This window comes from Mchenga conophoros, linkage group LG8, assembly GCF_057382185.1.
Source record: "Mchenga conophoros isolate Kocher_MC1m ecotype Shallow Benthic linkage group LG8, M_conophoros_male_GT1.1, whole genome shotgun sequence".
NCBI classification, from domain to species: domain Eukaryota; kingdom Metazoa; phylum Chordata; class Actinopteri; order Cichliformes; family Cichlidae; genus Mchenga; species Mchenga conophoros.
This window is the reverse complement of record NC_140533.1, coordinates 2,553,645-2,577,485: the sequence shown is the minus strand read 5'-3', so window position 1 is coordinate 2,577,485 and position 23,841 is coordinate 2,553,645. Positions and strand designations below refer to the sequence as shown.

Sequence of the window (23,841 nt, the reverse complement as noted above, 5' to 3'; positions counted from 1 at the left end):
AGCCTCCTTCCTCATTTAGTGAGAGGTAGAATGTAGAATTCAGTGTGCCCCTTCAGCCAGGGGCATAATTTCCAAGGGGGTTAGACTCCCCCCCTCCCCCCCCCCCAAATAATCAGACCCAACCGATATACCCCCCCCCCCCCCCCCCCAATACAATTATGAATTATCTAGCATAAATAGGATTTTCTTTACTCATTTCAATTATTATCAGCAAAATAGTTGCATGTTTAATCCTCTGGGAATAGATTTATTCATTCATTTAGACAGAGAGCTTGACACCCCCCCCCCCCCCCCCCCCCCAATGTTCAGCACAAAGTTAAGCCGATGCCTTCAGTTACTATGAAAACTGACAGTGACAGCTGCAAATTTCGTATTAGGGTTCACTTCATTGTGGCTATTTCGGGTCTAAATCGACAGGTTGAACATCAACCCCCAAAGGCACCAGTGCAGCAATGCAGACTGTTGGTGGTCTCAAGGCAATGCCTTCTTGTGTCATGATGTTTCTTTCAGATCGTAGTAGGTGGTGGTTATATTATATGGAGAACCACAGGCCAATTAGACAGCCCTGGAATCTACAGCAGAGGTTGCTACACAACATTGTGTTGAAACAGTGAGATGCTTGGCTACAAGTTGAACAGCCACAAGGGGCAGTACCCTCCATGGAGAAGGAGGCTAGAGGGCAAGATCAAAGTAGCATGGAGGGAGGTTAGCCAACTAACGGAGTTGCAGAAAGGTGCGGCAAAGAAGGTGCATAAGAAATACAGCAAACTGTCCATACCTGAGGCCTTGGAAACTGCCAAGCAAAGACTCACAGCCTTGGCCAGCCGCTTGAGGAGGTACACCAGAGAGATAGAAGGCAGGAGAATAAACCAGCTGTTCTCCACAGAACCAGCAAAGGTGTACTCTCAGTGGCAAGGGAACAATAAGAGAACAGCACCACCAAGGCTGGAGACGGAGCAATACTGGAAGAGCATATGGGAGAAGGACGCAACCCATAACGGCAATGCTCAGTGGCTAGTGGATCTGAGGGCAGACCATAGCGACCTCCCTGAACAGGGTCCAGTAACCATCACAGTGGCAGATATCCAAGAAAGGGTCTCCAGTATGAAGAGTTGGACAGCACCAGGGCCCGACATGGTTCACGCCTACTGCCTGAAGAAGCTGACTGCACTCCATGAGCGTCTGGCAGCACAAATGAACCAGCTGCTAGTTAACGAGAGACACCCGGAATGGCTAACTGAAGGCCGGACGGTCCTGATCCCCAAGGACCCCAAGAAGGGACCGGTCCCCTCCAACTACCGACCAATAACCTGCCTCAGTACTACATGGAAGCTCCTGTCAGGCATCATATCGGCTAAGATGAACAGGCACATGGGTCAATACATGAGCGGGACACAGAAAGGAATTGGCAAGAATACCAGAGGCGCAAAACACCAGCTACTGGTAGACAGAACAGTCAGCAGAGACTGCAAGACCAGACTGACCAACCTGTGCACTGCCTGGATTGATTACAAGAAGGCCTATGACTCAATGCCCCACAGCTGGATACTGGAATGCCTAGAATTGTACAAGATCAATGGGACCCTAAGAGCCTTCATCAGGAACTCAATGGGGATGTGGCGTACAACACTAGAGGCCAACTCCAAGCCCATAGCACAAGTCACCATCAAGTGCGGGATCTACCAAGGAGATGCTCTGTCCCCACTGCTGTTCTGCATAGGCCTGAACCCCCTCAGTGAGATCATTAACAAGACTGGCTACGGATACCGACTACGGAATGGAGCAGTTGTCAGCCACCTCCTGTACATGGATGACATCAAGCTGTATGCCAAGAGTGAACGAGACATCGATTCACTGATCCACACTACCAGGCTATACAGCAATGACACTGGAATGTCGTTCGGACTGGAGAAGTGTAGTCGGATGGTAACAAAGAGAGGGAAGGTAGTCAGAACTGAGGGGATTGAACTACCAGAAGGCAACATTGCAGACATAGAGGACAGTTACAAGTACCTGGGGATCCCGCAGGCGAATGGGAACCATGAAGAGGCCGCTAGAAAAGCTGCAACCACCAAGTACCTGCAGAGGGTCAGGCAAGTCCTGAGGAGTCAGCTGAACGGTAAGAACAAGATCCGGGCCATCAACACGTACGCCCTGCCCGTGATCAGGTACCCTGCTGGGGTAATAGGCTGGCCAAAGGAGGAGATAGAAGCCACTGACATAAAGACAAGAAAGCTCCTTACCATGCATGGAGGGTTTCACCCCAAGTCCAGCACCCTGAGGCTGTACGCTAAGTGGAAGGAAGGGGGCCGGGGATGAGACAACGAACATCCAAGAATACATTGGGAAGATGGCCCCAACTGACCGAGTGCTCAGTGAATACCTCAGGCAGCAGAAACCCAAGAAAGAGGAGGGAGACGAGGAACCAGCATGGAAGGACAGGCCCCTGCACAGTATGTACCACCGGCAGATAGAGGAGGTGGCTGATATCCAGAAATCCTACCAGTGGCTGGACAAAGCTGGACTGAAAGACAGCACAGAGGCACTAATCATGGCAGCACAAGAACAAGCTCTGAGCACAAGATCCATAGAGGCTGGGGTCTATCACACCAGGCAAGACCCCAGGTGCAGGCTGTGTAAAGATGCCCCAGAGACAATCCAGCACATAACAGCAGGGTGCAAGATGCTAGCAGGCAAGGCATACATGGAATGCCATAACCAAGTGGCCGGCATAGTGTACAGGAACATCTGTGCCGAGTATAACCTGGAAGTCCCAAGGTCAAAATGGGAGATGCCCCCAAGGGTGGTGGAGAATGACCGAGCTAAGATCCTGTGGGACTTCCAGATACAGACGGACAAAATGGTGGTGGCTAACCAACCGGACATAGTGGTGGTAGACAAACAGAAGAAAACGGCCGTAGTGATCGATTTAGCGGTTCCGAATGACAGCGATATCAGGAAGAAGGAACACGAGAAGCTGGAGAAATACCAAGGGCTCAGAGAAGAGCTCGAGAGGATGTGGAGGGTGAAGGTAACGGTGGTCCCCGTGGTAATCGGAGCACTAGGTGCGGTGACTCCCAAGCTAGGCGAGTGGCTCCAGCAGATCCCGGGAACAACATCGGAGATCTCTGTCCAGAAGAGCGCAGTCCTGGGAACAGCTAAGATACTGCGCAGGACCCTCAAGCTCCCAGGCCTCTGGTAGAGGACACGAGCTTGAAGGATAAACCGCCCGCAGGGGCGTGCTGGGTGTTTTTATATATATATATCTATATATATCTATATATCTATATATCTATATATATCTATATATCTATATATATATATATATATATATATATATATATATATATATATATATATATATATCCTGGGTGACTTTCTCTTGAATGATTTTCAGAAAACTCGACCTCTGACTTTTACCTTGACATTAAGGTCAGTGAGATTTGAACTCACCTAGGATTTCAAAGTGATACCATAGATGCATTTACTACAAATTCAGAACGACTTCCGCCTTTATTGCATTCACAAGATTTTTGTGTTGTGATGACAATAGCCCCTCCCCGTAGCCTTTTACGGCAGATGGGTAACAATAGTTCACACGTTAACACATTAATTTATTCTAAACAGAACTATAAGCTGGACTTAAACTGGGCTATTTTCCTTTGTGCAAGGAGGAACAGGATGAGGACTACCAGAGACCTAAAAATTGACCCCCAGCACGCTACTGGTGTGAACTTCTCTGGCCAAACAATTCCACATTGTTTACTGAGAGCACAGCTCATGCGAGCCAAGGTTTTTTTCCCCCATGGATTTCTACATAATCACCTTGCGCTACAATGGCAGGATTAAATTCTTGGATGGATAAAATAGCTCAATCATAAGACTTAGGGTTAGATTTATAAATGGTCTGGAGTCTCAGTCCTGAAGACCACAAAAAAGAAGAGAAAAATTTCTAACATATGTATATGCTTTTATATGAATAATATAGATTCTCCTCCAGCCTCCCCACATTGATCTCACTTACTATACTTTTTCAGAGAAACGCACAAATGTAAAACCTGCACTTACACTTTCTACTGGTGTACTGTTACTCCCTCACGCACATATTTGCACTGGTCTTGGAAGAATGCTGTCAATAAAATCAATTGGTGGTGCCTTTGTATATAAATTGTTAGTAGATCACAGATCAACAGCATCAACACAAATGTATAAATAACAGCCAACAGTTCCCTAATTCTTTGTCTTTTCATGTCCTTACAATGAAACTTAAACAACTGGTAGTGTAAAGGCAATAACATAGGTATGTTAAAGGCTTGCTTAAAACTGACTAAAGATAAAAATGAAAGCACTTCTAGTCTTTTAAAAATGTTACAATTTATAGACACACATACAAGATATACAACCAAACCATGAGCTTAAGACACAATACTGGGGTGAAAATAAGTTCAAACATAAAATCTAAAAAAATCAGTTATAAGATCATGGTTATTCAAGTTTTGTTAACATACAATGAACAAATACAGTGAGTACAGAACACATCTCAGCCAGTAAATGGAGAGAAAAAGAGGGTAAGGAAGAAAAGATGGTTCAGATTTCACAAAACTGGCGGAGCAGCATGGCCAAAAACAGCCACTTTCATGTCTCAAGTGCAACATTCAAAAGGAAAAAGAAAAGGAAGGGAGACTGAAGAGGGCGAAATGTACAAAGATTAGAAATGAGAAGGGCTGCAATTAATTAGTTTATTTTATACATACATACACACACATTATATATAAATTAAAGGAACACTTTTTAATCCAAGTATACCATCAAGATACCATCAAGGCAGTTAACCTACGGTATATGGTATATGGTATAGTGAGTTAAGTAACAGAGAGTGTTGTTGATCAGTTTAGCTGCTTTGGTGTTATCTTATAGAGCTGACCCTACAGGGGACAAGTAGTTCAAATCCTTCAGGATGCACATTAATACATGCCATTTCCAGAACATTTGCTGTGTCTCCTAGCACAGTCAAGAGCATGGAGGAGATTTCAGAAGATAGGGAGCTATTCTAGAAGGACTGCACTGTAAAAGGACCATAACCCATCAGTAGGAACACGTTGAGCACTGCCAGACCTACAAAATGGTCACTGGCGTGAACTTATCGGCCAAACAATCATATGTTATGCTGCCAGTAACACCATTCAGCATTTCAGCTTTTCACAGATGAGATTAAGTTAACCTTGACACGTGTGACAGACGTGAAAGGGTCTGGAGACGCAGTGGAGAACGTTATGCTGCCTGTAACATCAGCATGAATGGTGTAGTGATGGGTCAGTGATAGTCTGAGAAGGCATATTGATGGACAAACACACAGACCAACAGGATAGGCAATAGAGATTGACAGACCACGTGACTTTCGCGCATCGCATGCCGGGTACTAGTGGCAAAACAATCAAAGCAATGCATCAAACGCAAGCATTTGCATCACCGCAAAACGTTCATTCTCCGGTTCCAATACCTTCTTGCTTTTTCTTTGCCCCCCCAAAAAAGGTATGTACAAAACGAAGGAGAACAATGCCGGTCCGTACAAAGACAGACTTGATGAAAAGTCAAAGAAAAGATACGAGGAAAAAATCAAAGGTGTGAAAGGGTCAGACCCTCACGAGCACACAGAGGGACAAAAGACGTTAGCGTGCTGCCCAACTTTCACCACGCTCAGATTTATAATTATATGGTTCTTGGAGTGAGTGCATACACTCATGAAGTTTAGTAACTTCAGGTCACTGCAACAAGCCCAGGTACAGTTTACCGACGAATGGGTGCAGGACCTTGAAACGCACCGTGTAGAACGAAAGACCATCGTACGAACAAAGGTAAGTTTACCAGTCTCACAAATCGTCTTGATAAATACACATTCGTTAACCGTTTATTAATAGGACCTTTGAGCTCAACGGTAATTAATTAGTAGTGGAAATAATTTCTGGTAGCATTACAGAAATGTAGCAGTGACAATAATATTGTATGCTGTAATCGCACTGGGCAATTAGTGATACAAAACAACTGTTTTATCCTGTGAATAAAAGTATATGTTTTTGTCATTGTACCATAATAACAGAAGCGAAACGCAATATTGTGTCAGGACAATTCACTATTTATGCACAATAAACAAAGGAGCATAGTGCGACAATTTCTGTTCAGTGCCAGACTTGCTTGTAACCTATATCACCAGTTATGTTATGAAAAATGACGTATTACCTACTACAAAACACTGACCTTCGTGTAAATGCTTGGAGCAGACTAACCTGTGAGCTGGAGTGTTCTGGGACCTTATATTTGGTCTTCGAATGGCTGCAATCCAGGCCATCCGTCGGCTATTTGTTACTTCGGAAACATGGCTCGAACAATTTCTCTTCAACGACGTAATCCGATAACAACCGATCTCTTTACCCGTCGGCTTCCCGTGGCTGTCATGCGACCGGCTATTGCAGTTAATAATACAACAGCTTCTTGACATTTTTTGCGTTTCTTTTTATCGCTGTGTGACTGTTTTCAATTGAAAGCCTGCGTGCGCTAGTACCGCTTGCCACGTGTTCCCAGAATCCTTTGCGGTTTTACCCCTGAATGATGTCACATTTTCAATCTCTATAGCACCCTGACTGCCAACAGGTATCGGGATGATACCTATTGGAAGTCAGGCCCTGTCAGACGCTATGGTCGTTCAGTGGGTCCTGGTGCATGACAATGGCCTCATGTGGTGAGAGTATGCAAGCTGTTCCTGGAGGATGAAAGACGTGATACCACTGACTAGTCAGGCCCCTATGTTCACCAGACCTAATCCAACAGTATACCTCAGGTACTTGTAAAATGTACTACATTCAGTCCATCCAACCTTGTTAGATTGCACCTCCAACGGCCCAGGAGCTCACTGATGGCCTGGTCTTGATCTGGGAGGAGATCCCCCAGGACACTGTGCTTAATCTCATTAGGAACATGTGCTAATGTTGTTAGGCATACATACAAGCATGTGGGGGCCACACAAACTACCAAGTTTGAGTTGCTGCAAGGAAATGTCAGCAAAATGGACTAAACTGCGCACATTATTTTTTCACTCTGATTTCATTGGTTTCATTTCCAATGAATGTCCTTTCATTGCTAACACATTACCCAGTTCATATTAGTAGATTAGTAGATATCTAGCATGGTTTTTACCCCATTGGGATCCAATGTTTTCAAAGTGTTCCTTTAACTTTAAGCAGTGCATATATATACATATATAATGTGTGAGTATCTCTGTGTGTATAGTCATGAAGAAGAAAGTACATCCCCTTTCAATTTGAAGGCTTTACATAATTAGGTCATAAAAAAAAACCTTATCAGGTCTTAAAATTAGTGAAATCCATCTTAAGATGAACAACAACACAAGACGTACTGTTTCATTATTTACATTGTGCCTGTACATTGTGGTTTTGGCTGGTGGAAGTTGTTTCACTGTGCCTTCAGGTCAGGGAATGGGTTTGGTCGTTTGGCGCATAAGCACAAACAACAGTTCAGAGTACCCAGCCTTCTTGGAGTCACTGGGTGGGGTGCTTCATCTGGTGACTGAGATGTCCTACTGGGAAACTTCAATGATCAGGTCCACTAGTCCGTGATTGATTTTGTGACAGTGTCAGCTGTCAACTGATCATCACCTGGCGGTTGGTTTAATCAGGTGGCGGCGAAGGATGCTGGACAGAATTGTGAAGGTGTGCTGAAAACACCTGCCAGAAGCCCTGGTTCATGAGATCTTCGACTCTCACCTCCAGCCTTCCGAGGGACGAAGGAATGCTGCTGGAGGTTGTTGGAGGTTGCTCAACAACCTCCATTGTTGGGCATGCTGAAAGGGGTAAGGTGGTTGGTACCTGTTATGATGGTAATCCCCAAACCAGATGGTGGGTGCTGGAGATGAAGGGAGCGATCAAGCTGAAGAAGTCCTACAGGGCTTGTGTAGCCTTAGGGACTTTGGAAGCAGCTGACAGGTACCAGCAGAGCCACATACCTTTCAGCTGTTTTTGTGCTCGGGTGATAGATGAAGCAAAATCTTATGTGTGGGAGGAGTTCAGTGAGGCCATGGAAAAAGACTGCCTCAAAGTGGTTAGGAATCCTAAATTCCTAAAGGCCCTGGGTTTTCCTGGTTGACGCATTGCATGGAAATCTGCAGATGTGCCTCTGGGGGCTTTAAGAAGGTGGGCTAGAGTGTGTACTTCAACCACAGGGGGATCACACTCCTCAGCCTCTCTGGGAAGGTCTAGTGTGGTGGAAAGTTAATTAATTAATTAATTAATTAATTAATTAAACCGTATGACTGTTCCCACCACTAACACATGACCCTACGCTGTGTTCACTGCATCATTCCATGTTTGGCACTGATCACCACCTGCACTCATGTATATATCATGTATATATCTATCCACTTAGCACTTTTAATTCTTATTCTTATTTTTATATTTTTATGACAGTATGTTTGCACTGAAGCACCGCAGCAATTTCCTAATGTTGTAAACCTGCTCAACATTTGGCAATAAAACCCTTTCTGATTCTGATTCTGATTAGTCAAACCTCGGATACAGGAGGAACAGTGCTGTTTTCGTACTGGTCGTGGAACACTGGACCAGCTCTTCATCCTCCTACGGATATTTCAGAGTGAGTGGGAGTTTGCCCAGCCAGTCTACATTTCTTTTGTGAACTTACTGGTCGATCTACATCCCTACCCTCACCTATGATCATGAGCTACGGGTAGTGACTATAAGAATGAGATCACGGATATACAGTGGTGTGAAGAACTGTTTGCCCCCTTCTTGAGCTCCTATTTTTTATACGTTTTTCACATTTAGATGTTTCAGATTATCAAACTGGCAATGAGCCACAGCATCTCAGTGGAATTCAGGTCAGGACTTTCATTAAGCCACTTTGTAAGTATTAAGAGGTGGACTTGCTGGTGTATTTTGGATCATTGTCATGCTGCAGAACCCAAATGCACTTCAGCTTGGGGACACAAACATATGTCCGGACATTCTCCTTCAGGATGTTTTGGTAGACAACAGAATTCATTGTTCCATTTACACCACAAGTCTTCCGTCCTGAGGCAGCAAAACAGTCCTGGAACATCACACTACCATCACCATATTTTACTGTTGGTATGATTTTCTTTTCTGAAATGCTGTGTTACTTTTACACCAGATCTAACAGGACACACACCTTCTAAAAAGTTAAACTTTTGTCTCATCAGTCAGTCCCTAGACTATTTTCCCAAAGGTCTTGGGTATCATCAAGATGTTTTCAGGCAAAACTGAGACAAGCCTTTATGTTCCTTTTACCAGCAGTGGATTTGTCTTGGAACTCTGCCATGAAGGCCATTTTTGCCCAGTCTCTTTCTTATGATGGAGTCATGAACACAAACTGAGGCAAATGAGGCCTGATGTTGTTCTGGGGTCTTTGTCACCTCTTAGATGAGTTGTTGCTGCGGTCTTGGGTTACCTTTGGTCGGCTGGTCACTCCTGAGAAGGTTTGCCACTGTTCCTTGTTTTCGCTATCTGTCGATAATGGCTCTCACTGTGGTTCGTTCAAGTCCTACAGGTTTAAGAAATGGCTTTTCCTTTTCCAGACTGAGAGATCTTAATTACTTTTTTTGTCACCTGTTCCTAAATTTCCTTGGATGGCAGCATGATATCTGGTTTTGAGGATCTTTTGGTGTACTCTACTTTGTCAGGGAGGTCTTATTTATGTGATTTCTTGATTGGAAACAGGTGTGACAGTAGTAAGGCCTGGTTTTGGCTAGAGAAATCAAACTCAGCTTTTCAACGATGTGATACACCACAGTAAATTTATGTTAGAACTAAGAGCATCTTTAGGATTAAGGGTAATTAGCAGCCAGGTGCTGCTAAGGCAGTGTAATTTATTAACTGATCATTGTCAAATATGACTACAAAAGCTGAAGTTTTGGCAGTTTGCTTGTTGGGAGATTTCATATCTGTATTAACACAGTGCCAAAGAGAAAACATCAGTGGAAACAGCGGTGACAGAGACTATTCGCAAGTGGGAAACGCTCAAAATAGTTGCCAATTTTTTAAGGAGTGGATGTTCATATAGTACAAACAAATTCAGGCACAAAAGATTCATGAATCACTGATTTCTGAATACACACTGTTGTAAATGACGCCGAATGTTTTTAAGGCATGCAAGGCCAAACTGGAGATGTCAGTCCATAATGCACACCAGGCGAAACCAAACAACATATCGACACAAACGCTTCATACCAACTACTATAGGCACAGTGGTGAAGGGGCAGCCACAGGACCAGCGCACCTTGCAGACAACATGAACTCCTCTGTATACCACCATTCTCGAGTCAAATATTTGGGAGGCCTTCTGTTCGACAGCCCAAACAGGGCCAATGCAACGGGTTAATGAGTAAAGTACATTAGCAAATCTACAAGAGAACAGCTAAAAAACAAACCTATCAAGGTTTTGCAATGGCCCAGTCAAAGTCCAGAATCCATTCTGATTGAATTGCCATGTCTGGACTTTTCTGGATATTTCTTGTCAGTTATTGCAGATCCAATAATCACACGCTGCTTCTGCATTTTGTCTTAAAGTGTGTTAAATAAATGACATCATTCAATATGCCATGTGTTGTTCATTTAATCATTTTAGAACCTGATAAAGACAATTATGATCTTTGCATTCAAAGGGGGCGTACTTTCTTTTTAACAACTATATACATGTAACCTTTTTAAAATATTATATCAGAACTGTGAGGTGAAAAAAACAAGTAAGAGAATTGAAAGGTTTGTTTACCACATGACTAAAATGAAATTAACCCTATCCCTAATTGCTGGGTGACCTGGTGAATGTTAATGTTTAAAACCCAAACTGGAAAGCTGCAGACCAAAATCTTAAAGTGTGCAACTTTAATAGAGGTCTAGTCTACAATTTTATTTGGTATCTGGTTAGACATATTCAATCTATTCATTGCAGCCCTGAATGCCAGAAACAGACAGAAACTGTGGCTGAGAACACAGAGGGGAGTTGTACAATTCACAACAATTAACAACCAGCACAATACAATCTCCAGTACTGAGACACAACAATCAGCTGACATAAGTTTAACTGTAAGATTCGGGGGTGTGGGTGGCAGATGGAGGTGTGCTGTGCTGGGGGGACTACTAGTCATTTTCTAATTTTCACAATGTGCCAGACACTGTACAAATCATGAGGGGGAGCCATAGATCAGCAGGTTGTGGCAGGAAGACTGTGATTCCACCACAAAATCAAGACAAGACTTCCGCCTTGTCTTGATTTTCTTTTCTTTTAAAATGTATTTATTTATTTTTTAATTCTAAAACTCTTCATCAAAGTATCATAATGAGTTTGCTTATTGTTAAAAAGAACGACAAGATACATTTTACCTTAAAATTACAAGGGGAGTAATATTTATGTATCTTCAATACAGATCTTCTACAAAGATCAGTTACAGACCCAGAGGTATTATAAAAAGCACCAAGAAGACTTTGGTAATAACTGGCTACCTCTAGAATAGTTGAAGCAAAAAAAGTTGCTTCAAGCACTGAGCAGGTTGAGGACATCCTTAGAGGTCCACACTCAGGACCTGGACAGAACTGACACAACATGTGTGTGTGCGTGCGTGCATGTGTGTGTGTGTATGTGTGAGAGAGAGAGCGAGAGAGGCCAACCAACACACAAGAAAATGGCAGAAGGCATAATTACCACGCTCATGAGTGATGACTGAGGGAGGAAAGAAAGTGCAGTAAACCAAAATAAGAACAGGAAAACAGGGGGAAGAAAGAAACAGAGAAAGAAAGTAAGAAAGAAAGTAAGAAACAAAGGAAAAGATTACATATAGGGAAAAGAGCGCTTTTTTCGTCATGTGGAATAAAAAAAATATGTATTAAAAGAAAACCTAAAATATATAAAAATATACTACCAGAACCTTTTTTATTTGCTTTTGTCATCAATGATATGCATTTACAGTACTATGTAAAAGTCCTGAGGGACAAAGACAGGCAAAAACAGTTTGTACAGTGTTAATCATTTTGAAAGTCAACATTTGGTATGACTTCTAGCTTTCTTATCATTTCCTAATGTAGTCTTCAGGGATAGGAGCACTGTACAAGGTGAAACACTGTATAATACACTGTCAGTAACACTAATATACATTTTTATATTTAGATAATCAAATTATAATTTTTAATGTGTTGACTACTATACTACTAATCAAACTAAGAGGAATACTGTACTTTTTTCATGGAGTTGGGAAGAGTGGCGACATATTTTTATGGTTTGAAAAGTCTTTGTAATGTTTACAAACAAGAGATGTACAAGACAAATCATCAGCACGCTTGTACATCAGAAAATCATACTTGATAATGCACGCAAACCAGCAACACTGAATTACCACCTCATTTACACAGGAAAAAACAACAAAAAACCTTTTTATTGATTATAACGAACAATGTGAAAAATAAATGGTGGCTCTCTACAATCTTAATGTTTCTACAGTGTTGAAGGTTATTTCAGAATATTGTGTTGTTTTAAAAGCAGCTTTAAACTGACCATCTTTAGGTTAATTAAATACTTTAACTAGACCTAGATAAGTTAAGTATTTTAATATTAACATTCTCTATGCTTTCAATAGGTAGAAAGTTAAGGTCGTCAAACTCCATCCCGGAAAAAGAGATGTTTCATAAATTTTGGTTTTCGTTTCTGTATTTTTTCAAAATTAGCCCAAAAGGTATAAACATGGGGAATCTTACCTGATCCTTCCTCTGTCACCATTCCCAGTCCCTCTGCTTTATTTTGCCTCTCAAATGCATTTAGATCCAGAACACTAAAACAAAGACAAATATAGTGTGAATCACTACATCCATCGCATTTCTGCTCTATTCGTGTTTTTGTCTTGCCCTTGTTTGATGAGTGTTTTCCTTTTCCGTGGATTTATCCTATATGTGCAAGTCTCTGACCAGCAGTTTTATTCCATGTTTATGTTGAATATTGGCCTCTCATGTGGTTTTCAATGTTTTTATTTCATTGTTGTCTTGAATGCCCCATTGTCCATCTCCTTTATGTGTGTATGGTCTGTACATTTGCTCAGTCAGGCTGACATACACTCTTCCTAAATTGACATCTGGTTTATTTGAGTTGTTTGGTGGCTTTTTTTTTCTCTGCTACAACTGTGCCTTTTACTACCTTCCTAGGAATACTGTCAGCAAATAGAACCAAGTAAAACTTTTGCAGCCAAAATGACAACAACCTCAACATATAAACAATAATAATTTAAACCCTGCTAAAAGAGTTTGTACAGTTCGCCATTTCCTGAAAAACAAAAGTGCTGAGCACACAAAGTTGCCCGCTAGATCAGATTAATAACATTGCACAAAGTACAACCAAATTTGCAGAAGGTGCTGGCAAATATAACAGAAATAATGATATGAAATATAACACACAACAGTACAAGAGAACACAATAACTAGAATTTAATACAATATGAATTACTGCACTACGGTAGAGTGAAGCATGTACTTGTAATGCAAAGGTAACTACTGTTTTGCTGGGCAGTCAGTCAAGATAAGTGTTTGGCAGAGTTCAGTTCTAGTATGGTTCTGGAACAGAAGCAGTTCATAAATCTGTTTGTTCATGATTACAGGGACCTGAATCGTCTGCCAAAGTGCAGTAACTTCAACAGGTAATGTGCAAAATGGAATCATGTTTTCTTCTCTGCTAAGGCAGTGAGAGCTGAAAGTTTCCCCAAAGAAGCGAGTTTAGAGTACAGCTAGTTTCTGGGAAGACTTTAAGATCCTCTGAAGGGATTTTCTGTCTGCCACTGAGCTGTCAGCACATCTTACAGAGATGCAGAATGGCAATGAAGGGGGAGTTTCTCAAGAAGTGTAATCTCTGCTGTGCCTTGATAAGTGCAGTCTCTGGACCAGGAGTGATTTTCTGAAGCTTGTATACCAAGAAACTCGAAGGCAGGAACCTTTGCCACACAGTCTCTATCAATGTGTATTGGGTTATGATATTTGTTGTGCCTCCAGTAATCTATCATGAGTTCTTTGGTTTTGGTAGAGCTAAGGGTTGTTCTCTGTATCCCATCCTGGGGCTTCATCTACAAAGGCTGTCACATCTTCTTCTGAGATGTGCCAACTACAGTCTTCTCATCATCAAACTTAGCTGTGGTGTGTGGAAAATTGATAGGGATGCAGAGGGTAGAGAGGATGTAAAAGGAGGTTCAACACACAGCTTAATAATGCTGGTGTTCAATGTGACAGTGAAAGAGAAGCAGGGGCCTAATCTAACCATCTGCATGCGATTAGTCAGAAGGTCACTGATCCTGTGGTAGACAGGTGTGAAAGTTGTAAGCCAGTAGGTTTGGTGACCAGATGGACAGTAGTGAAAGCTGAATCTAAGTTTACAAAGAGTATCCTTACATATCTTCACTACTGCTCAAGATGGCATAACGCAGTATACAAGACAGTGGAGATGTCTTGGTGCATGGAAAACTACTTTTATCACATCTCTCTTTTTTTCATATAACACAACAAAGAGTTAGACCCTCTACATGATGACAACAAATACTTGCTTCAGCCCTGAAATAGGAAATCTTATTTATACCTGCATGACTGCATGAGACCAGCCAGACTCTGAAAGAAGCCCACGTCCTTCTTGTCCTTCAGATAATCTAACATTTTCTGTTAAAGATGACACAGTGAAAGCACAATAAGATACTGGAGTTTACTCAGATTTGACAAAAAACAGTCTACATCTGTCATTAAAATAAAAATACTGGTGGTGGTACCCCTCAGCCTCCTAGTAGATACACCTACAGTATGTATTTCAAAATCGTACATCCCCTTCTTCTCAAGTTATCGGATTCGCAAGGTTTTCCAAAAACCTGATCTCTGACTTCTAACTTTGAGGTCAAGGACACTGAGATTCCAACTTCTCCGAGATTTTTACTACTCCTATGTTATCAGTGTCAAAGTCCTGGATGACTTACTTCTCCAATTATCACATTCACAAGACTTTCAGAAAACTTGACCTCTAGCCTTGACCTTCAGGTCAAGGTCAGTGAGGTTCAGACTCGTATGAGATTTTTAGTAGATCTGTGTGGAAGGGTGGGGTCTGTAGCTCAGTTGCAGGGGAGGGGTGGTGCAGTTGGTTTAGAGGGCAGTGCGACGGGAGACTGGCCAACAGAGTTGGAGATCATCAGGGAGGCCCAGATGGCAGCACTTAGCCTTCTGGTCGTAGCAAAAACTTACTTTCCTGATGTCCATTGAGTGATCCTAGATCTGCTTCACCACCCTAAGACCACTCCTGTTGGTTCTGGATGGAGCTGAGGGATTGGCCATTTGCCTATGCCAGGTGGCTCCATAAGGCGGTGGCCAGGTGCCTGCAGACTGGCCCAATGAAGGGGAAAGGCTGCTGAATATGCTAACATTGGAGAAGTTCACGAGGTGGCTCACAGTGGAAAAAGTGGAACGGGGTCCATTTTCATGTGATACTGGCTGAGGATCACCTGGCGCCGCAGGAGCTGGTAGCAAGTTGGCTTGTCCGGGCCCGGAGAAGGAAACCCCGCGAGGTCCCACTGTAGCCAGCAGCTGTAGTGCACTGGCTGCCAACATTTAATGGCACCAACATTTAATGGCACCAACATGTAATGACGCTTCTCCCTGTGTGGGTTCTCTTGCGTCCCTCAACGAGAGCAGCACATTTGTTGGGGCAAGAGTGCTGGAGTTGCGGCTGGGACATGTCCACTGGGAGTGCCCGCTTGATGGAGATGGGGCGAGTGTTCCATGTCACTGGCCCTCCAGCGACTTCCTCTGGTCCAGGAGTATACAGTACTCTAGTAAGGTGCCAAGTGGGTACAGACCGGGCTATGGTGGACTCGGGCTCCACGTAGGCACACCCAGTTGATGGTGCAGAAAAGCCATTAAGAAATATCTTACAGGCAGCTCATTATAACCCAATTACTGGCCACATGCAATAAAAAAAGGGAACAAATCATGGCCTGTTTTTTTTTTTTTTTTTGGCATTTGAAGGGATGTGCGCCTGTGGTGTGCATCCAGCCCAGGATGTTGTACTCATTACCACTAATGGAGGGTCCATTTAAGTGCACTGGCATGGATCTCATCTGGCCATTTCACCATAGTGCATGAGGGTATCACTTTGTATTACTTTTGGTGGATTATGCAACAGATATTCTGAAGTAGTGGCATCCTGGAAGAGACACTGATTGACCAGGGCTTCATGTCTTGTACACTAAAAGAACTGTTTAATTACTGTCCATCAAATATGTTTGGCCAAGCATTCATCACCCTCAGAATGACGGGTTGGTAGAGCGGTTGAACTAGACTGGAAAGTCTATAATTTTTAAGTGTATTCATTAGGATGAGCAAAATAGAGATTACAGGCTAGACTCTCATTTTTTTAGGGACTAGTAAAGCGCTATACAAATACAGGCCATTCACCTGTACAATTGGGGAGCTTGGCTGAGACAATTTTCACTGGGAGTTAAAGTACTTGTGTTGCTCCCTTTATCCATCTCAAAATTACCTGCCAAGCGGCAAGAACTATTGGTCACAGAGTGAGTGTGGGATGTTGACTATGAAAAGGTGCAGTCGGACAGGGTTGCAGGCTCTCCCCTGCATGGTCACACCACTCTCACAGAGTACCATTTTGAAATGTGCATTGGGGTTTCAGTGCATTCACACCCTTATAGATTGCCTAAGCAGAAAAGACAAATTACTCAGAAAGAATTGGCTGTTATCCTGGAGATAGGGGTGATAGAAGAGTCACAAAACATCTGGTGTAGCCCCATAGTTTTTGTGGTGTAGAAAGCTGGGTCTATATTGTTCTGCGTGGACTACCACAAGGTGAAGGAGGTGTCACAGTTTGACGCTTACCCCATGCCTCAGGTACAAGCTTATGGATTGGTTAGGTACTGCTCGTTTTATCATTATGCTGGATTTAATCAAGAGCTACTGGCAGACTTGTCTCTGGACAAAAAAATGGCCTTCTCCAGTCCATACAGATTGTTCCAAATGGTCACACTTCCATTGGCTTGTTTAGAGCCCCAGCCACTTTCCAGCACTTCACAGACAGGATGCTGTGTCCACATGCTGCATACGCCACTGCCTAGCTGGATGATCATCCATGGATCCATGGACCATCCATGGTGACATCGAATCATATGCAGCAGGTGGCCTGCAGCCCTGGAGTTCCTGAGGCAGGCAGGGCACAAGGCCAACATGAAGAAGTGTGCGGTTGGACAGAGGGAGGTACAGTATCTGGGGTACCACCTGGGAGGCAGGCAGTTGCATTCTCAAATGGAGAAAACCACAACCACTGCAAGCTGCCCGCATCTCGGGGCCAAAAAGGAGGTGAAGTGGTTGCTGGGGCTGGCTGGTTACTATTGTTGGTTCATCTCAACATTTGCGGAGGTCACCAGTCCCTTGACTGATCTCCCCTAAAAGGGTGAACCAGATCTTGTCCAGTGGACGGAGCAGTGCCAGACAGTGTAAGGTAATGAAGACTTTTTCTTCCCTTGTGTTCTGCAGACTGACACGTTGAGCAGAGGGCTGGGGGCTGTTTCATCCCAGCAAGTAAGAGGGGTTGACCATCACGCTGTCTACATCAGTTGGAAACTCTCAGAACAAGAAACCAGGTAGAGCATGGCAGTGCCTGGCGATCCAGCGGGTGGTGGACTCTCTTCGTTATTACCTCCCTGTTCAGATCGTGCCCCACTGCAGTGGCTCCACCACATGAAAGATGTCAATGCCTAGATCACCCAGTCATATCTGGCTTGCCAGCCTTATAAGTTCAAGGTGATCCACAGGCCAGGGCCCACATACTCAGGGCTGATTTTCTCTCCAGGGGAATTTGTAGGGCTATGTGGTGGGCCGTGGACTGTGCCTCAGCTGCGGGGGGAGGGGTGGTGCAGTGGGTTGAGGGAGCAGTGCCAGGACCTAGAGGAGGAACAGGAACTGAGAGCAGATGGCTGCGCATGAGGAGGCACCTTCAGTAAGAAATCTGGTGATAACAACCCGGTAAGGCTAAATTGTAAATAAAGACCAGTGCATCTTAAAACACTGTGTGTCTTACTGGGCAACATAACACAAAGGTGTGTTGCAGTACACCATAGTATCAATTTCAGCCCTTTTGCGCTGCATTCTCAAGATTTTCATAAAATTTGACCTCCGAACCTTGACCTTGAAGCCAAGGTTACTGAGATTTGAACTCATCTGATATCTTTAATAGATACACCCATGGTGTCAATTTCAAAATTCTATGTTGCATCGTTCTCAAGTTCATTCACAAACGTAGGTGTCCACGTCGCCTGTCCACCCAGGGTGATGACAAAACCTTTTACAACTGAGAGGTAAAAATCTATGAGAAAAATTTTAAATTTCAGTGGAATAGATGCATTATATTTCACACTTGTACCAGTTACTTTGAGTATGCTTTGTATAAATAACATTTGAAAATAGATAATATAGCTATAATCCAGCAGTCAATATAAATAACAGTGAAGTAGCGAAGCATTACCTGCTGTACAGTTGAGTTCCCACCATTGAGAATAGCTATGCCCAGTTTCAGAGTAGATGCCACCATGGGACCCATCTCACCTGGAGGAGAGGAACACCCACTCGAAATGACTCACTAGCATTTGTTAGCTTTTTAAATTTGTTTATAACAAAGAACAATTGAAACTTTTATTATTTTACTAATATTTTTTTGCACAGCATATTTTTAAACCAGAATGTCAGAGAGGTATTAACACATCCTGATTATTATCGGTTACAGTTCACATATTGTTATAATGTGAGAAGTACAGAAAAAAATCAACTGAAAAATCGAGAAGGCTCCCAAACAGTCATATCCAGAACAAATTACTTTTAACACATCAATGAGTAAGCAGGCATAGGGATTGGACAGCCTGGTTCTATCACAAGGGCCGTAATATATTTGCCACCACTGAGTTACAGTAAAGAGTAGGGGGTGATAGCCAAGACTTACCTTTACTAGCACTGATGGTTTGGAGCACCATCTCAGCAGCGCCACGGTCGTGCAGCCGAGCCTGCTGATACAACAACTTCTGCTTCTCCATCTCTTTTTCCTTTGTTAGAAAGGTGACGCATATCATTGCAGACCATCTAAAAATGAAACTGCTAAAAACTAGAGACTAGTGGAAGATTCAAGACCGACTGATCACCTACTTCAAAACTCTTCACTTCTCCATCGTCATCCTCTTCATCATGGCAACTCTGAAGGAAGGGAGAAAGGTGAAAAAAAAAGCATACAAACTACAGACTGTTTACTTAGGATAGATATAGCCACATCAGCGACGGGAAGTTCCAAAGCACTGAGGCATCAAACTTAGTGTTTTCGGTGTCACCATCTTTGTTTTTTTAAACCAGATGTTACGAATGATGGGGAGGGCCGGTATCTGCTGCTTTGTGCAAAGATGAACAGGATGAAACTTGCCAGAGTTCTACAAAATGACCTGCAGCAGGACCATCCATCCATCCATCCATCCATTTTCTTCCAATTATCCAGGGGCAGCAGCCTAAGCAGAGAAGCCCAGACCTCCCTCTCCCCAGCCACCTCCTCCAGCTTGTCCCTGGAAACACCAAGGCGTTCCCAGGCCAGCCGAGAGATATAATCTCTCCAGCGTGTCCTGGGTCTGCCCCGGGGCCTCCTCCCGGTGGGACATGCCCGGAGCACCTCACGCAGGAGGCGCCCAGGAGGCATCCTTGTCAGATTCCCGAACCACCTCAACTGGCTCCTTTCGATGTGGAGGAGCAGCGGCTCTACTCTGAGCCCCTCCCGAATGGCTGAACTTCTCACCCTATCTCTAAGGGAGAGGCCAGCCACCCTTCGGAGGAAGCTCATTTCTGCCGCTTGTATCCGCGATCTCGTTCTTTCGGTCACTACCCACAGCTCGTGACTATAGGTGAGGGTAGATCGACCGGTAAATTGAGAGGCCACTGACATGAATGTCTCTGATCAACAATCAACAAACGACTTTATGATGGTGGCCTGGGGACATAGCTTCCTCTTGTCAACCCTCTGCTGACTGCCCAGCACTGTAGAGCCTGTCTGGCATTTGCCGTAGAATACCAGAATGGTCCACCACTGGTGCCCTATCCTTTTCACAGATGATAGCAGGTTCACCCTGAGCACATGTGACAGATGTGAAAGGGTCTAGAGAAGCTGTGGAGAACATTATGCCGCCTGTAACATCGTTCAGTATGACTGGTCTGGGGGAGGCATATCCATGGACAGACGCACAAACCTCTAACAGACTAGGTAATGGCACCCTGACTCCCATTAAGTAATGGGATGAAATCGTTGGACTCATTGTCAGACCCTATGGTGATGCATTGGATCCTGGGTTCCTCCTGGTGCCTGACAATGCCTGGCATGTTAAGTAAAGTAAAATAAACAATATAAAAAGAATCTTTGCCAGGCAAAGTGTGCATGATTGAGTCTCACATGCTTTAATTTTTTATTCGATGTGTAGGTGTTCACCACAAAGAGGTTTTTTTTTTTATTTTGGGGAACCTGGTTGGTCCTAAAGCTAAAGACACCAATCTTTGTGTTTATATATGTCATGATCCAGGTGAGTGTTCAGTGGTTTTCTGTCCTGGCCTTGCGCTCTGCATCTGCCTTTTGGGGTGGAGCCCTGGTTCAACACCTACACTTCTCCACGTGTTTTCCATCTGTGGCATTCAGCAAGACAGTATTTAAAACCAGTGTTGCCATCAGTTCTTCACCCCTTCGTTTCTTTGTTCATGCCAAGTACTTGATCTCTTTTGTGCCTTTAGCAATCTCGTCAAGTCACCACCTTACTCCTTCCTCTGGACGCTGGTCTCCACAGTCAAATCCCAGCTTCATTCTGCAACTTGCTTCTCTCGACTTAAATTACTCACTGCTCTCACCTGCCTGTCCTCCTGCCTGCTGCTTCCTCTGGATTACTAGAATGCAAGGTTGGAACCCAACTCACTCATTCAACACTCAGACGGCTACCCACCTCCAGAGCAACCCCTGCCACGTATTCATGTCTCACCATAGTTTATTCTGTGATTTCAATAAAACTTGTGAAATCTTATTTCCGCTCTGTATTGGGTTTGCACTTATGCTCACTCCCACGTACTGGTCTCCCGGCCTTGACAGCATAAAGTGTCTGAAGAAATATACCCAGCAGACCCAATTCGGACTGCAATCCCTAAGCAGTGATATATTAACAGTATCCTAAACCAACAACAACTCTACCATCCAGAAGACTAGTAACTAGTCTTCTGGACTAGTAACTGCTAGTGCTACTGTTAACAGTGCAGCTGCTAACATTTGGTTAATTTGCCACAGTTTGGTGCATCTGTTTTTCCATTTCTTTTTCCTCTCTTAGCTTTTCAGGCCACACTAAACTATTCTACACTGAAGGTAGGGGAGGTGCCAGTTGCAATAAGTGATTTGATTAGGCAGTACAGCACCCTGCAAGTAATCCATCAGCCCTGGTCTATGACATAAACAGCACACAGAACAATAACCGGTTTTTTTCACCGTCTATGCTAAGCCAGCTATGTGAGTCTCAATTCAAAAGTGTTGGTACTCAGATAACAGATACCTTAGCCATGATGTCTGCGTAGGCCATGTAGAGATTATCCTCATCCAGTTTACTGCAAAAACAAACACATTCACAAAAGTTAGCACAATTATAGCTGTATTAAGGAAAATTATTTTGGTGCACCACGGACTGAAATGACATCTTCTCATTTAATAGTTTTTCATTATTTTTATGAATATTTACATGTTTTATATTTCAGATACTTTAAAATATCGACCCTTTGCTTTGATTACTGCTTTGCACACTCTTGGCACTCTCTCTCTGAGCTTCATGAGGTCGTCACCAGAAATGGTTTTCCAAAAGTCTTGGAGTTCCCAGAGATGCTGAGCACCTGTTGGTCCTTTTGCCTTCACTCTGCGCTCCATCTCATCCCAAACCGTCTCCATTGGGTTTAGGTCACTGTGACTGTGGAGGCCAGGCTGTCTGGTGCAGCACTCCATCACTCTCCTTCTTGGTCAAACAGCCCTCACACAGCCTGGAGGTGTGTTTGGGCTCATTGTGCTGTTGGAAAATAAATGATGGTCCAACTAAACACAAACTGGATGAGGTGGCATGTCGCTGCAGGATGCTGTGGCAGCCATGCTGGTTCAGTGTGCCTTCAATTTTGAAAAAAATCCCAGTAATGGTGTCACCACCAAAGCACTCTCACACCATCACACCTCCTCCTCCATGCTTCACAGTAGGAATAGAATAGAATAGAATAGAATAGCCTTTATTGTCATTGTACAGAGTACAACGAAATTGGAGTGCCACTCCCTTGGTGCAAGTTTCAATAATAAATATAAATGTAAAATATAAAAAGTACAAAAAAAAAACAATCGTAAGTACTCAAACAATAGTATGTACAATATATACAGGATAGCAGCATTAATATGATGACAGTATGAATAGCAGCATAATATAATGACAGTGACGGTATGGAATAGGTTCAATTGTTTTTGTGCTTATTTACTACGGTGATAGCTCTGGGAAAGAAGCTATCCCTGAATCTGTTTGTCCTGGTTTTATGTGACCTGTACCGTCGGCCTGACGGTAATAGTTCAAACAGTTGGTTGCTGGGGTGAGAGTGGTCCTTGATGATATTGCCAGCTCTGCTGAGGTACCGAGAGTTTGCAGTGACCTCCAGGCTGGGCAGAGAGCAGCCAGTGATCTTCTGGGCTGTGTTGATGACCCTCTGCAGTACTTTCCTGTCTGCAGCTGAGCACCCTGCATACCATGATGTTATGCCGTACGTTAGGATGCTCTCTATGGTGGCTCTGTAAAATGTCACCAGCAGCCTCTCCTCCAGGTTGTTCCTCCTGAGCACTCTCAGAAAGTGGAGACGCTGCTGGGCCTTTTTAACCACCGCTGTAGTATTTGCAGTCCAGGAGAGGTCATCAGATATCTGCATGCCCAGAAACCTCATGGAGTGTACCCTCTCCACACAGCTCCCGTGGATGTAGAGTGGGGCCGGGTCTGCTCTGCCCTTCCTGAAGTCCAAGATAAGTTCTTTAGCTTTCGTGGTGTTCAGTTGGAGGTTGTTAACTGAACACCACTCAGTCAGTCTGTTGACCTCATCTCTGTAGTCCGACTCATCCCCCCTTGAGATGAGTCCAACCACTGTGGTGTCATCCGCGAACTTTATGATGGTGTTTGAGAGATGGGTAGGGGAGCAGTTGGATGTGTAGAGCGTAAACAGGACGGGACTCAAAACACATCCTTGTGGAGACCCGGTGCTGAGTGTGATGGTGCTGGACCGGTGGGGGCCGAGTCTGACAGACTGTGGTCTATTTGTCAGGAAGTCCTTGATCCAGAGGCAGATGGGGGTGGAGAGTCCCAGGTGAGACAGTTTCTGGACCAGGATCTCCGGGATGATATGATTGAATGCTGAGCTGAAGTCCAGAAAGAGCATTCTCACATAGCTTCCTCGGTGCTCCAGGTGACTCAGCGCAGTGTGGAGTGCTATGGTGATAGCGTCCTCGGTGGAACGATTTGTCCTGTAGGCAAATTGGTGGGGGTCCAGAGTGGGAGGCAGACCGGCCCTGATGTGCTGACAGACCAGTCTCTCAAAGCACTTCATCACTACAGGCGTAAGTGCAACAGGCCTGTAGTCATTTGGGCTGGCCACAGCTGTCTTCTTGGCGATGGGGATGATGGTGGAGGTTTTGAGGCAGGGCGGGACGGTGTTTGATGACAAGGAA

At 43.9% G+C, this 23,841-nt stretch overlaps 1 protein-coding gene across 6 annotated transcripts in view; it reads right to left on the bottom strand.

Moving 5' to 3' along the window:
* LOC146567902 (ryanodine receptor 2-like) overlaps positions 1 to 23,841 on the bottom strand; it is a 327,426-nt gene that overhangs the window by 51,706 nt on the left and 251,879 nt on the right. For 4 of the 6 annotated variants that reach the window (XM_085283596.1, XM_085283597.1, XM_085283598.1 and 1 more), the window contains exons 83-89: positions 21,662 to 21,713; positions 19,251 to 19,298; positions 19,051 to 19,150; positions 18,580 to 18,659; positions 14,647 to 14,723; positions 12,792 to 12,865; positions 11,746 to 11,763 (exon numbers count right to left, since the gene is read on the bottom strand). In XM_085283596.1, coding sequence (XP_085139722.1) covers positions 11,746 to 11,763; positions 12,792 to 12,865; positions 14,647 to 14,723; positions 18,580 to 18,659; positions 19,051 to 19,150; positions 19,251 to 19,298; positions 21,662 to 21,713 — 449 coding nt within the window. The remainder of the gene's footprint in view (positions 1 to 11,745; positions 11,764 to 12,791; positions 12,866 to 14,646; positions 14,724 to 18,579; positions 18,660 to 19,050; positions 19,151 to 19,250; positions 19,299 to 21,661; positions 21,714 to 23,841) is intronic. The other 2 variants (XM_085283600.1, XM_085283601.1) reach the window with 1 other exon arrangement.